At 38.6% G+C, this 16,277-nt stretch overlaps 1 protein-coding gene across 1 annotated transcript; it reads right to left on the reverse strand.

Annotated features, from left to right (window-relative positions):
* Nucleotides 1-5,066: 5,066 nt before the first annotated feature.
* Nucleotides 5,067-6,002, reverse strand: LOC135231906 (olfactory receptor 10AG1-like). The gene has a single exon (XM_064289115.1). The coding sequence runs from the start codon at nt 5,970-5,972 to the stop codon at nt 5,067-5,069; it is 906 nt and encodes a 301-aa protein (XP_064145185.1). The 5' UTR covers nt 5,973-6,002.
* Nucleotides 6,003-16,277: the final 10,275 nt, after the last annotated feature.

Below are 16,277 nucleotides of genomic sequence, written 5' to 3' on the forward strand. Positions count from 1 at the left end.
TCAAAGAATAACCATAGATATTATGTATTTTGGTTCTTTTTAGGTGATTAACACACACACCATACACACAGATACACACACGCATACATACATACACACACACATCCATACACACACACTTCTGTGTCACAAAGCATACACCCTGCCTGATATTGAAATTTTCTCTGTAGATGCTAGATTCTTAAGGCATTTAGTAGCAAAAGGAAATGAAGAAACTGAAATATTTTCTTTGTTTTTTCTTATGTTATTTTCAGAATGAATATTGATTATTGCTTCCTGTGATATATCAATTACCTTCTTGTTGTAGTAAATTCAGTCTATACAGAATAATATAAAAAAATAAAGCAAAAATCCTTGGAAATTCACTGTAAGGAAGCCAATAATCCCTTCTAATCTATACCCACCCAAAAAGTGCTCACATACACACTCATATAACCCGCTACTGACATCACATAAGAATACGTGAATGGAAATTTGGGGTGTCAACTTTTATTATAGAGAGAACTGATGGTGCAGTGGTTAAATATTAGGCTGCTATCCAAGAGGATAGTGGTACAACCCAGCAGCAGCTCCACAGGAAAAAGATGTGGCAGTCTGCTTCCATATATATTACAGCCTTAGAAACTCTTGGGGCAGTTCTACTGTGTCCTACAGTGTCACTATGAGTCAAAATTCACTCATTGTCAGAGGGTTTATCTTTCATCCTTTTACTAAAATGGGGTAATATTTTATAAATAGATTTTAATTTCTTCTACATGTCAGGACATACTTGGAACCTGTTCATGGATGTTCTAAAATCTTCTTTAATGGGTTATACAGTTTTATGGTATCCCCCATATGTCTGTTAGATTGTCATACTGTGGGGGCTTGTAGGTTGTTGTAATGCTGGAAGATATGCCAAATGCCAGCAGGGTCACACATGGCAGAGAGGTTTCAGCTGAGCTTCTAGACTAAGACAGACTAGGGAGAAGGACCTGATGGTCTACTGCTGAAAATAACTAGACAGTGCAAACTTTATGAAAAGCAATGGAACATTGTGCAATATAGTGCCAGAAAATGAGCCACTTGGTTTGGAAGATTCTCAAAAGACACTTGGGGAAGAGCTGCGTCCCCAATATAGAATTGACCTTAATGATGTAGTTGGAGTCAAGCTTTCGGGACCTTCATTTGCTGATGTGGCAACTCTAAATGAGAAGAAACAGCTGCATACATTCACTAGTATTAAGAATGTAGAATATACAAAGTATAAATCTAGAAAAATTTGAAATTGTCAAAAAAAGAAATGAAAGGCATAAACATTGGTATCCTAGGCATTTGTGAGCTGAAATGGACTGGTATTGGCCATTTTAAATTGAATAATTGCATGGACTACTATGCCAGAAATAACAAATTGAAGGGGAATATCATTGCATTAATTGTCAAAGAGAACATTTCACGATCTTGAAGTACAATGCTGTCAGTGATAGGATAATATCCATACACCTAAAAGAAAGACAGGTTAATACAATTATATTTCACATTTATACACCAACCCCTAAGGCCAAAGACGAAGAAAATGAAGATTTTTACCAACTTCTGCAGTTTGAAATTGATCAAACGTGTAATCAGGAAGCATTGACAATTACTGGTGATTGGAATGCGAAAGTTGGAAACAAAGAAGAAATAGTAGTTAGAAAATATGGCCTTTATGATAGAAACAATGCTGAAGATCGCATGACAAAATTTTGCAAGACCAATGAGTTCTTCAGTGCAAATAATTTTTTTCAACAACATAAATGGGGACTATAGACATGTACCTTGCTTGACGGAATATGGAGGAATCAAACTGACTACCCATGTGGAAAGAGATGATGAAAAACTCAATATCATCAGTCAGAACAGGGCCATGGGCCAACTGTGGAACAGATCATCAATTGCTCATACACCAGTTTCAGCTGAAGCTGAAGAAAATTACAGCAAGTCCATGGGAACCAAAGTGAAACCTTGACTGTATCACACCTGAATTTAGTGAACATCTCAAGAATAGATTTGATTCATTGAATACTAATGACTGAAGACCACACAGGTTGTGGAATGACATCAGGGATTTCATACATGAAGAAAGCAAGAACCACTAATCAACAGGAAAGAAAGAAAAGATCAAAATAGATGTCAGAAGAGGGTCTGAATCTTGCTCTTGAAAGTTGAATAGCTAAAGCAAATGGAAGAAAACATGAAGTAAAAGAGCCAAAGTGAAGGTTTCAAAGGGTGCCTTGAGAAGACAAGTAAAGTATTATAATGACATATGTAAAAACCTGGAGTTAAAAAACCAAAAGGGAACACACTCAGCATTTCTGAAGCTGAAAGAACTGAAGAAATATTCAAGCCTTGAGTTGCAGTATTGAAGGATTTTAGGGGGAAAATATTAAATGATGCAGGAAGCATCAAAAGAAGGTGGAAGGAATACAGAGTCACTATACCCAAAAGAGTTGGTTGACATTCAGCCATGTCAGGAGGTAGCATATGATCAGGAACTGATGGTACTGAAGGAAGAGGTCCAAGCTGCGCTGTAGGTACTGGCAAAAAATAAGGCTCCAGGAATTGACAGAATATCAACTGAGACATTTCAACAAATGGATGTAGCGCTGGAAGCGGTCACCCATCTATGCCAACACATTTGGAAGACAGTTTCCTGGCCAACTGACTGGGAGAAATCCATGTTATGCCTATTCCAAAGAAAAGTGATCCAATCAAATGCAAAAATTGTTGAACAAAACCATCAATATCACATACAAGTAAAATTTTGATGAAGATCTTTCAAAAGTGGTTACAGCAGTACATGGACAAGCAACTGTCAGAAATACAGGCTGGGTTCAGAAAAGGACGTGGAACAAGGGCTATAGTTGCTGATGTCACATGAATCCTGGCTAAAAGCAAAGAATATGAGAAATATGTTCACCTGTGTTTTATTGACTATGCAAACACATATGACTGTGCGGATCATAACAAATTATGGACAACAATGCAAAGAACGAGAATTCAAAAACACTTAATTGTGGTCATGGGGACTTTGTACAGAGGTCATGAGGCAGCCATTAAACATAACACGGGGATAGCACATGGTTTAAAGTCAAGAATGATGTGCCTCAGAGTTGTATCCGTTCACCATACTTATTCATTCTATGAAAAAATAATCCAGGAGGCTGGATTATATGAAAAAGAATGAGACATCAGGATTCGTGGAAGACTCATTAGCAACCTGCATTATGTAGATGACACAACCTTGCTTACTGAAAGTGAAGAGAATTTGAAGCACTTACTGATGAAGATCAAAGATAATAACCTTCAGTATGGGTTACATCTCAACATAAAGAAAACAAAAATTCTCAGAACTGGACTTATAATAAATCATTATAAATGGAGAAAAGAATGAAGTTGTCAATGGTTTCGTTTTATTGGATTCACAATCAACAGTCATGGAAGCAGCAGTCAAGAAATCAAAGACAAACTGCATTGGGCAAATCTGCTGCAAAAGACTTCTTTAAAGTATTAAAAAGAACAGATATCACCTTGAAGGCTTAAGGTATGCCTGACCCAAGCCATGATGTTTTCAATTGCCTCATATGCATGCAAAAGCTGGACAATGAATAAGGAAGACTGAAGAAGAATTGACACCCTAGATTTGTGGTGCTGGCGAAGAATATCGAATATACCATGGACTGCCATAAGAATGAACAAATCTGTCTCGGGAGAAGTACAGCCAGAATGCCCCTTAGAAGCACTGATGGTGAGATTATGTCTCACACACTTGGGATATGTTATCAGAAGGGACAAATCCTTGAAGAAGGTCATCATGCTTGGTAAAGTAGAGGGTCAGCAAAAATAAGCAAGACCCTCAACCAGATGGATTCACACAGTAGCTGTAACAATGGGCACAAGCATTACAATAATTTTGAGGATGGTACAGGATCAGGCAGTGTTTCATGCTGTTGTACATAGGGTAGCTATGAGTTGGAACCAACTTGATGGCATCGAACAACAAAGAGTTTTATGGTATAGATGTACTCCAGTGTCTTAATATAATCTCCAGTTCCCTTTGCTTTAAATTTTGTTTTTTACTATATTTTTGTTTTAAATATTGCTCAACATATGCACATTTGTAATAGTCTTTTTTGCACAAATATTTTTATTTCTATAAGATTAGTCTTCATTGAATCATTTTACAGTGTCAAAAGGTTAGTATTTTGTTTTTCTTTCCCAAAGGAAAAAAAAATCACTGCCCAAGAGGTTTGCAAGAATAAAATGAAAGAATGATGTACTAGTGGGGGCCCGGCAGGATACAGAATTCATTCCAGATGGTTACAGTAAAAATACTTTAATGAAAGGTCTATTTACATGGGTATGGTTAGATTACCCAAAGACCTGAATCTTGCAATTGTAGTTAGATATCATGAAACCAAGGCCTGAAGCTAAAAGGGGTGGGGAGTGGGGGGAAGTAATGTTACCGAAGAATGGCGAGAGATGGGATCATAGATGCAGTGCACCCTGGAGCCTATGTAGTCTTTAAGGGTATGAGCAGAAACAAAGCATAAAAGCAGAGAAAAATAGCAAAGAAAACCCCAAGTTCTCCCAAGCTTCCACCATCATAACTACTATTGGTGTTTCTCATTGGCTGAATCTAACCACAGGGGCAGAGAAAGGAAACAAAAACATCTGAAGGAATTGGAAATACAAGAAAAAATTATGACAGAGTATGATCCTAATTCCTAAATATAAAAAAAAAAACCACTCAATTATCTTTCAATGTCTTATTCGGACAACCTCTTACCTTACCTGCTAGTAGTGAGAGGAAAGCTTGATCCTCAAGATTAGATGTTTGCAATTCAGTTTACTTGTGGTTTGATTACACAGAAGCAGTTAATTCTATGAAACAAATGCCCGTTGACATAATGTGAGATTGTTAACACACTATTAATTATCTTTATTTAGGACTGTAGAATCTAGAAATAAAACTGTATGATTTTTCCTGTTGTGTCTAGATGACAAACATAAGCAATTTTTCTTTTCCATTATTTCAAGTCATTGCCTCATGTTAATAACTTAGGTAGTAATTTCTTTAGTGCCTCCATGACGTCTTTGTTCCTCAGGCTATATATAATGGGATTCATCATAGGTGTCAAAATGGCATAGAAAAGAGAGAGCAGCCTCCCCAGGCCTTCAGATTGATTTGACTTGGGCTGTAAATAATTGATAGCAGCTGTTCCATAGAATAAGACTACAACTATCAGGTGAGAAGAGCAGGTGGAGAAGGCTTTGGCCCTCCCTCTGGCTGAGAACAATTTCAGGATATTTGAGATAATTTTGCCATAGAAGGTAACAATCAATGGAAATGGAACCATGAAAAACACCACAGCAACTATATAGACCGCCACCTCATTCACAATTGTGTTTCCACAAGCAAGCTTGAGTATTGGGGGGATGTCACAGAAGAAATGGTTAATTGTGTTAGACCCACAAAAGGACAGAGAGAAAATCTGGCATGTTTGCCCAATTTCGACTGGAATTCCACTGATCCAGGAGCCAGCCACCAGCTGGATACAGACCCTGTGGTTCATGACTATAGGATAGTGCAGGGAGTTACAAATGGCCACATAGTGGTCATAGGCCATCACTCTCAGGAGCAAACACTCTGTGCCTCCAAATATAAGAACAAAAGACATTTGAGTAGCACAGGCCAAAAAAGGAATATTTCCTTTCTGGGTCCAAATATCCCTGTGCATTCTTGGGACGGTGGTTGTTACATAACATATTTCTAAGAAGGAAAAATTGCCAAGGAAAAAATACATGGGGTTCTGGAGAGTGGGGTCAATTCTTGTTATCAGTATTATGATGCTATTGCCCAACAAAATGATCAGATATATGGCTAAAAATATCCCGAAGAGAATCCACTGTAAATTGGGTACATCAGAAAACCCCACAAGAACAAACTCCATAATTGTAGTGTTATCAGATTCTTCTGCTTTTAATTTGCTTTCCGTCTGTGGATATGATAAATTCAAGACGGTTAGTTCATTCACATTTTTGAAAAGCATTTTCATTTTGTTAATTAGAAAGGGGCATGAATAATATGTCCCTTAAATCAATTCCACCATCACTGTGCTCCATTTCTAGGAATGTGATTTGAAAGTTCAGCAATGAACTGACATGCTATTAAAATCAATTCACCAAAGAAAATCTTGGCATATCTTATTAAACTTGGATTGTAGTGATACTGGAGATACTGAGAAGTCTACGCTGTTATTTAGAGCTGATTTTGCAGGGAAGAGTTTGGGTTATTTTACCCCAGTAAGAGTGGTCATTTTCTATTGTTCATGAGTTTTTCTGTGTTGATATCCCACTCCAAATTTTCTCAAGTCAAAATTTTCTTTAATCTTTTCTTTTTTTTACCTAATTATTCATTAAAAATTAGTTTTAAGACTTTCCTTTTACAAGACTCAATTTTCTTAAACTAATCCTTTGTTACTGAGAAATAAATGTGTGCATTATCAGCACCCTATTTTCTGTATCCCTTCCATTACTTACACAAAATATAAGAAAATTAAACTCAGCATACTGTTCAATAACTCTTATTCAGTTTATGACAAATATTAATTAACCTTCAATGTAATCAAGAAATATGACCCACTCCTAACAATAATTTTCATTTTTCCCTCCTTACCCATGAAAAATTCTATGTTCCATCTTCATGTCATTTCCTTGTAGTAATGTTGCTTCATAAAAACGTTAACTTTGGTTTATAAAAATGTAACTTTTGATTAAACCCAGTCAGTATTTACTCTGGTCCTGCATAATGATAGAGCATGTGAATGAGAAAAACACAACTGTCCCCTTCCTCATGGAGGGTCTCCGGGTAGCCTCCAGGAAGCTGGGCCCAGCTTCCTCATGCTCTCCGTTCCCTCCTGATGGCAGGGCACCCCGTCCAGCTTCCGGGCTAGCCAGTCTTCTTCATGGCCATTGACCTGGGCAGATAGGCCAGCAGCACCCAGCCAGCAGGCGCCTGTTCGGGGTTCTCAGCTCCTATCTAGCCTGAAGCCCTGCAGCTCAAAATTGCTGTGGTTTGGGAAGTGAGGAAAGAAAGAGACATCGGAGAGGTTTTTCGGAAGAAATGCGTGTGAGTTTAATAGCATCCCTAAGTGAGCCAAACTGGGCCTGAAGCAGCCATCTTGCTGGGGCCAGGTATGCGGCCAGGCTGTCAGCACCCTCGCAGAAGCCCTGAACTTCGGGTACTTGCCAGGCCCAGAGGGCAGAGCAGCCTTCTAATCCTGAACTCAGCATTCGCAGGGCTGAGAGTGGAGCACTGGAGGTGGCTCTATGATGGAAGCTCTGAGGCAGCACAAGAGGAATGTGAAGTGGATAAGCTGTGGGCCCTCCATTCACAAAGCCCAACTTTATCCAGCTTTGTCTCCTCCAAGCTTACTTCTCCACATAGGAATGACCCATAACTGGACCCATCACAGTAATGAGCACATCAGTAAATCTTAGCTGTTATTGTTTCTATGATTATATTTTCTAAACAAACAAAAAATATTGGAAAAACGGATGGTCTGAAAACAGAAAAAAAAATCCTCCATTTTTGCATAATGCCAATTTTCACATAACAATTTAGTCTTCGGAAACTAAGAGAGTCAATAAGTGAAGAGTAGGTGTATTTTATTATAAATAACAAATACCATTATTATTATCATTTGCCATGCATCTAATTTTATTTAATTTATAACTAGGGAAGTTTGAGGGCTGCATGTGTATCTTACACAGTTAACTCATTTTCAAATACAGTTTTTTTGCAGAAGCTCATGTTTTTTTCTGTTTTATTAGTTGTATCTAAACTTGAAATTCAAATTTAGAAATGTATTTATATAAAGTAGTGTATCAATAAAATAACAGTTTACCTGTAAAGATTTCATAAAGTTGTTGAGGACAGTCTAGGTGTATTGTTAACATAAGTTGTTGTTAGGTGCCATGAAGTCAATTCTGACTCATAGCAACACTATAGGTCAGAGTAGATCTGCCTCATAGGGTTTCCAACAAATGGCTGGTGGATTTGAACTGCTGACCTTTTGGTTAACAGCTGAGTCCTTAACCACTATGCTACCAGGGCTCCTGATAACATATATTCTTTAAATTTATGCTTTTTTTTTTTTTAGTCTCAGGAAGTCACTCGAGTTCTGCAATAGCCTTTGCTTGCTTTCAAACACTAAGTGCTCTTAAATATGAAATATGAAATAGTCATGCCCTCTCTGGGGGAAATCTCTCTTGGGTAACTATTTAGTTTCTAGCAAAATACTTCTGCAACCAATCTGGCTTTTTTTTTTTTTTTTTAATAATGTTTATTGTGCTTTAAGTGATAGTTTACAACTCAAGTCAGTCTCTCACATATAAACTTATATACACCTTACTACATACTCCCACTTACTCTCCCCCTAATGAGTCAGCCCGTTCCCTCCTTCCAGTCTTTCCTTTCATGACCATTTTGCCAGTTTCTAACCCCCTCTACCCTCCCATCTCCCCTCTAGCCAGGAGATGCCAACATAGTCTCAAGTGTCTACCTGATAAAAGGAGCTCACTCCTCATCAGCATTTCTCTCCAACCCATTGTCTAGTCCAATCCGTGTCTCCTGAGGTGTATTCTGGAATGGTTCCTGTCCTGAGCCAACAGAAGCTTTGGGGACCATGACTGCCAGGATTCTGCTAGTCTCAGTCAGATGATTAAGTCTGGTCTTTTTATGAGAATTTGGGGTCTGCATCCCACTGTTCTCCTGCTCCCTCAGGGGTTCTCCGTTGTGCTCCCTGTCAGGGCAGTCATCAGTTGTGGCCGGGCACCATCTAGCTCTTCTGGTCTCAGGATGATGTAAGCCCTTTCTGTCTCTTGGGCTCATAATTACATTGTGACCATGGTGTTCTTCATTCTCCTTTGATCCAGGTGGCTTGAGACAAATTGATGCATCTTAGATGGCCGCTTGTTAGCATTTAAGACCCCAGACGCCACACTTCAAAGTGGGATGCAGAATCTCTTCCTAAGAGAATTCATTTTGCCAATTGACTTAGATGTCCCCTGAAACCATAGTCCCCAAAACCCCGCCCTTGGTCCACTGACCTTTGAACCATTCAGTTTATCCCGGAAACTTCTTTGCTTTTGGTCAAGTCCAGTTGAGCTGACCTTCCCTGTATTGAGTGTTGTCTTTTCCTTCACCTAAAGTAGTTCTTATCTACTATCTAATCAGTAAATAACCCTCTCCCACCTTCCCTCCCTCCCCCTTCACGTAACCACAAAAGAATGTGTTCTTCTCAGTTTAAACTATTTCTCAAGATTTTATAATAGTGGTCTTATACAATATTTGTCCTTTTGCATCTGACTAATTTCACTTAGCATAGGGCCTTCCAGGTTCCTCCATGTTCTGAAATGTTTCACAGATTCGTCACTGTTCTTTATCGATGCATAGTATTCCATTGTGTGACTATACCATAATTTCTTTATCCATTCATCTGTCGATGGGCACCTTGGTTGCTTCCAGCTTTTTGCTATTGTAAACAGTACTGCAGTAAACATGGGCGTGCATATATCTGTTTGTGTAAAGGCTCTTATTTCTCTAGGATATATTCTGAGGAGTGGGATTTCTGGGTTGTATGGTAGATCTATTTCTAATTTTTTAAGGATACGAATCTGGCTTATTTTTGAAAACAATTTTCTCTGAATAGATCTGACTTTTTCTGCAACCCCTTTTGGCATCAACCCTAAACCAACTTATTTTCCCAGATTTGCAGAGAGTGCGCGGACAAATAATACCACTTACTCTCTAGCATTATTTTATTCACAAAGTTAATCTTTCTAGCAATTGCATTTCAGACCCTTGACTATTGATGTGAACTGGCCTTCTTTACTCTTAACCATCATAGTTCATCCAGATGGATCCCTAGCAAACTGTGTCCTATGTTTTGTCACATGAACATGCTTTGCTTGGTCTCTTCCCTGTTAGGGGTGCTGCGAGCCCCGTTAGAAGTGGAACTCTGTGTTCCTAGGTTAACTTTTGTGAAAATAAGAGCATTTCTGCTGACAAAAACAGATGGTCTTAACAATGTTAGGACATCCATTCAGACATTATGGGAGGTACTGGCTGATTCAAAGTGCCATGCCACCTCAAAAATAAACATTTTCAGCAAGATTACTTAAGACATTAAAAAAAAAAAAAATTAAATATTTCCTCTCCTAATCCTTTTCCTATTTCAGGTTCCCCCAGGTGAGTAAGGAGAAAAAAATTGTTAGGCATGAAATCACAGACCCAATATCTGCTTCTATTTGTAATTAAATTTGTTTCTTCCTGTCTTGGTATTCTATGACTATTCAATAGCAGTTTCTAGAACTATATTCCTTTTAGTTATTCAAGTACTGCTCCTCTTTACTATGTAGTCTCTGGGTGGTGCAAATGGTTAACATGCTCAGCTGCTAACCAAAAGGTTGGAGGTTCAAGTCTACCTAGGGGCATCTAGAAAGAAAAGCCTGGTGATCTACTACCGAAAAAAATAGTGTAGAAAACCCAATGAAGCAACAAAGACAGGAAAAAACAAGTGAATCAATTATGACAGTTTAGGAATCCTGATCATAAAAGTCAAAGTAGAGGAGTCAAACTGAGTGACAGGGGGAAGGAGAGACAGTTCAGAAGCAGCGAAGTGCTAGTCCTGTGGTGCCAGTACCCTGTGGGCTGGGTCAGCCGCTGCTTGTGCTGAGGTGAGCAGTAGCACTGGGGATGCATTTTACCATGTCAGGAGAGGCCGGGCAGCAGAGAGTCTGCACGAGATTCTGGAGCTGGGGGGAAGCAATGCCAGATCTGCAAAAGTTAAGCTCAAACATCTAAACTACCACATGGAGTCAAAACAACACCCTTACGCACTCACACCCCACTCTGCTCTGACGTTAGTCTAGCAACGTTCAACAACTGACACGCCCCCTAAGCTGGAACTCAGGACTATCTAGGCCCAAACTGTCTCTTGGCTTTAAAAAATTGTCACACTCCTTAAGCCGGAAACTCAGCCAGCCGTTGCCCCTTTGCCTAAGCAATGGCATAAGGGGTCCATGGACTTGAAGTGCCCTTCACCCCTGCCTAGACCTATTTGGGCTGATTCAACATCAAAAGCCCTCATTAACACCAAGCCCCCTAAGCCAGGAACCCAGGACTATCCACTCCCAAACTAGTCTCATGGCTTTAAAAAAATCATCATGCCCCCTAAACTGGGAACTCAGGGTATGCACTGTCCCATTACCTATGCACTGGCATAAGGGGTCCATGGACTTGTAGTGCCCTTCATCCCTGCCTAGATCTACATGGGCCAGTTCAACACTGTAGACCCTTAGTAGCATAGAACAACAGGGCATACACCTGAAGCCTATTTTCAACTGGAGCAGCCAAGAGGGAGTTGCAGATTCATGACATTTGACACTGCCCTGCCTATTAAGCAGGGTTCTTACCCACCCACATCAGGGGCCTGAGGGCTGGTAGTATCACCCACTCCATTTAGCCACCCACAACAGAGGTCTGAGAATAAGTGGTGCTTCCCAATCCCTACAGCCAACAGTATTGAGTCCCCAAAGTCTGGCTGCAAAACCCACCCACCTATGCACTCTAGCAGATGGGGACACATCTCAGGAACTCGAGGGCAACCATCAGGCCCCTGCCTTGCTCAGTACATAGTCCCCTACTGCAGCCAGATACCTGTGCCTGTTTCAAACACTCCTACTCAGGACTGCCTATCTAGAACTGTAGGAGAGAGTCTCCACCCCACACTTAGTGACCATGGACCTAGACACCTGAGCTGAATCCGCACAGAAAAGTGGACAGACTCCTGGGATCACGCACTTAGTAGCTGCTCTAACCACCTGGTGAGAGGACATAAGAGCTTCAAAGATGCTAATAACCAAAGTAGGTCACATTCCCAGCCTACTTGGGCATATCAAAATAAAACAAAGGAAAAATTTAGGACAGTAAAATACATATATATATATATATACACACACACAATAGATAAATATAATAAATTATTGATCTTGGTAACAACAGTCAATATCAAATCAAAAAGAAGCTCGTCAAGATGGCTCCAGCAAGCAACCAAAATAATGGACCAGGAAACCTTCTGGAGGAAGAAAAATTCTTGGAATTACCAGTGTTAGACTTCAAAAGATTAATATACAGGGATCTTCAAGAGATCAGGAAGGAAATCAGGCAAAACTCAGACCAGGCCAAGGAACAAACAGATAAAGCAATAGAGGAATTCAGGAAAACAATACAAGAACAGAACAACAAATTCAACAGGCTGCTAGGATCCGCAGAGAGACAGCAACTAGAAATCCAAAGGATTAACTATAAAATTTCAGAATTAGGTAACTCAGTAGAAGGTTATAGGAGCAGAATTGAGGCAATGGAAATATGAATTAGTGAGATTGAAGATAAATCCCTTGACACAGACTTATTTGAGGAAAAACCAGAAAAAAATAATTTTAAAAAATGAAGAAACTTGAAGACTTATGTGGGGCACTATCAAGAGGAATAACCTACGAGTGATTGGAGTACCAGAAGAGGAGGGGATAACAGAAAATACAGAGAGAATTGTTGAAGATTTGCTGACAGAAAACTTCCCTGATATTGTGAAAGATGAAAAGATATCTATCCAAGAAGCTCAATGAACTCCACACAGGGTAGATCTCAAAAGAAAGTCACCAAGACATAATACAATAAAAGTTGCCAATAACAAATCTAAAGAGAGAATCTTGAGAGCAGCTAGGGATAAAAGAAAAGTCACCTACAAAGAAGAGTTAATATGATGAAGCTCTGACTACTCAGCAGAAACCATGCAGACAAGAAGAAGGCAATGGCATGACATACATAAAGCCTTGAAGGAAAGAAAAAATTTCCAACCAAGAATTTTCTATCCAGCAAAACTGTCTCTCAAATATGATGGAAAATTAGGGCATTTCCTAATAAACAGAAGTTAAGGAAATTTGCAAAAACCAAACCAAAATTACAAGAAATATTAAAGGGAGTCCTCCAGCTAAAGAAGCAACAATATCAGTCAACAATGCAAACCTAGAACACAGGACAGAACAACCAGATATCAACTGAGATACGGAAGTTGAAAAAATAAGTCAGAGCTATAAGACTGAAAATAGGGAAACAGATGTCAATATGTAAATGATGACAATGTTAAAACAAACAAACACAGGGATTAAATAGTGTAGTGACAGAACTTCCATATGGAGGGGAAGTTAAAGATTGGTTTAAACTTAGAAAAATAAAAGTAAATTTTAAGGTAACCACAAAGGAAACTAACAAATCTACCCGCCAAAATAAAAAGGAAAAATATAAAGATTCAGCAAAAAAAAAAAAGATGAAAAGAAAATACATAAAGAAAAACAACTCCGCACAGAAAATTAAGTGGAACAAAAAAACCGTCAATAACACACACACACACACAAAACACACGCAAATACATGACAATGACAGCAATAAACTCATACCTATAAATAATTACACTGAATGTCAATGGATTAAACGCACAAATAAAGAGCCAGAGAGTGACAGAATGGATATAAAAACACAATCTGTCTATATGCTGCCTATGAGAGACACACCTCAGACTCAAAAACACAAACTAAAACTCAAAGGATGCAGAAAATATATCAAGCAAACAACAACAAAACAAGAGCAGGAGTGGCAATATTAATCTCTGACAAAATATACTTTAAAGCAAAATTCACCCCAAAGGATAAGGAAGGACACTATATAATTAATAAAGGGTCAATACAGCAGGAGGACATAACCATAATAAATATATCCACACCCAATGACAGGGGTCCAACACACATAAAACAAACTCTAACAAGATTGAAAAGAGGCATAGACAGCTCCACAATAATAGCAGGAGACTTCAATACACCACTTTCAGTGCAGGAGAGAACATCTAGAAAAAAGCTCAATAAAGATATGGAAGCTCTAATTGCCACAATCGATGAACTTGACCTCATAGACACATACAGAACAGCAGTCAAGTATACATTCTTTTCCAATGCACATGGAATATTCTCCAGAACAGACCACATTTTAGGCCACAAAGCACACCTTCACAGAATTCAAAATATCAAAATATTACAAAGCATCTTTTCTGACCATAAACAAATAAAAGTAGAAATCAATAACAGAAAAGCCTTGGGAAAAAAAAAATCAAACTCATGGAAATTGAATAATGCCTTGCTCAAAAATTATTGGGTTATAGAAGAAATCAAGGATGAAATTAAGGCATTCATAGAATCAAGTGAAAATGAAAACACATCTTACCAGAACCTTTGGTACACAGCAAAAGCAGTGTTTAAAGGTCAATTTACAGCAATAAATGCCAAAATCAAAACATTAGCTACACGACTCAAGTGAATGTAAAAGAGAGCAGCTAAAGAAGACCTGGGGCAACAGAAGAAAGGAAATAATAAAAACTAGAGCATAAATAAATAAAACATAGAATAGAAAAAAACAATTGAAAGAGTCAAGAAGACCAAAAGTTTGTTCTTTGAAGAGATCAACAAAATCAATGAACCACTGGCCAAACTGGCAAAAAAAGAACAGGTGAGTAAGCAAATAACCTGAATAAGAAATGACATGGGGGATACCACAACAGACCAAACTGAAATTAAAAGAATCATAACAGAACACTATTAAAAATTGTACTCCATCAAATTTGAAAACCTAGAGGAAATGGAGAAATTTCTAGGAACACACTACCTGCCTAAACTAACACAAACCAAGGTAGAAAAACTAAATAAACCCATAACAAAAGAAGAGATTGAAGGGGTAATGAAAAAACTCCAAAACTCCCCCCTCCCCCCAAAAAAACCACTGGCCCTGACGGCTTCACTGGAGAATTCTACCAAACTTTCAGAGTTAACATCACTACCACTAAAGGTATTTCAGAGTTAGAAAAGGAAAGAAAACTCCCAAACTCATTCTATGAAGCCAGCATAACCCTAATGCCAAAGCCAGGTAAACATACTACAAAAACAGAAAATTACAGAACAGTATCTCTCATGGACATAGAAGCAAAAATCCTCAACAAAATTCTAACCAATAGAATTCAACAACGTATCAGAAAAAATAATTCACCATGAGCAAATGGGATTTAAACCAGGTATGCAGGTATGGTTCACCATTACAAAAACAATCAGTATAATCCCTCCCATAAATAAAACAAAAGATAAGAACCAGGTGATCTTATCGACTGATGCAGAAAAGGCAAAAGACGTCTGACAATGTCCAACACGTATTCCTGATTAAAAAAAAAAAAAAAAAACTTTCAGCAAAACAGGAATAGAAGGGAAACTCCTGGACAAAATAAAGGGCATTTATACAAAGCCATCAGCCAGCATCACCCTAAATGGAGAGAGTCTAAAAGCATTCCCCTGGAGAACAGGAACCAGACAAGGATGCCCTTTATCATTACTCTTGTTCAACATCGTGCCTGAGGTCCTAGCCAGAGCAATAAGGAAAGAAAAATAAATACAGGACATCCAAATTTGTAGGGAAGAAGTAAAAGTACCCCTATTTGCAGATGATATAATATTATACACAGAAAACCCCAAAGAATCCAAGAGAAAACTGCTGAAAATAAGAGATTTCAGCAAAGTATCAGGGTATAAGATAAACATTCAAAAATCAGTTGGATTCCTCTACACCAACAAAGAGAACTTTGAAAAAGAAATCACCAAATCAATACCATTTACAACAGCCCCCAAGAAGATAAAGTACTTAGCAATAAACCTAACCAGATACACAAAAGACCTATGCAAAGAAAACTACAAGACACTATGGCAAGAAACCAAAAGAGGCCTACATAAGTGGAAAAACATGCCTTGCTCATGGAAAGGAAGACTCAACATTGTGAAAATGTCAGTTCTACCCAAAGGAATCTACAGACACAATGCAACCTCAATCCAAATGCCAACGGCATTTTTAATAAGATGGAGACTCAAATCACCAACTTCATATAGAAAGGGACAAGGCCTTGTGTCATGAATTGAAGTACATCCCCCCCAAAAATGTGTGTATCAACTTGGTTAGGCCATGATTCCCAGTACTCTGTGGTTGTCCTCCATTTGTGATTGTAATTTTATGTTAAAGAGGGTTAGGGTGGGATTGTAACACCCTTACCAGGTCACATCTCTGATCCAATGCATAGGGAGTTTCCCTGGGTTGTGGCACACACCAC

This window comes from Loxodonta africana, chromosome 7 (genome assembly GCF_030014295.1).
Source record: "Loxodonta africana isolate mLoxAfr1 chromosome 7, mLoxAfr1.hap2, whole genome shotgun sequence".
Lineage (NCBI taxonomy): Eukaryota > Metazoa > Chordata > Mammalia > Proboscidea > Elephantidae > Loxodonta > Loxodonta africana.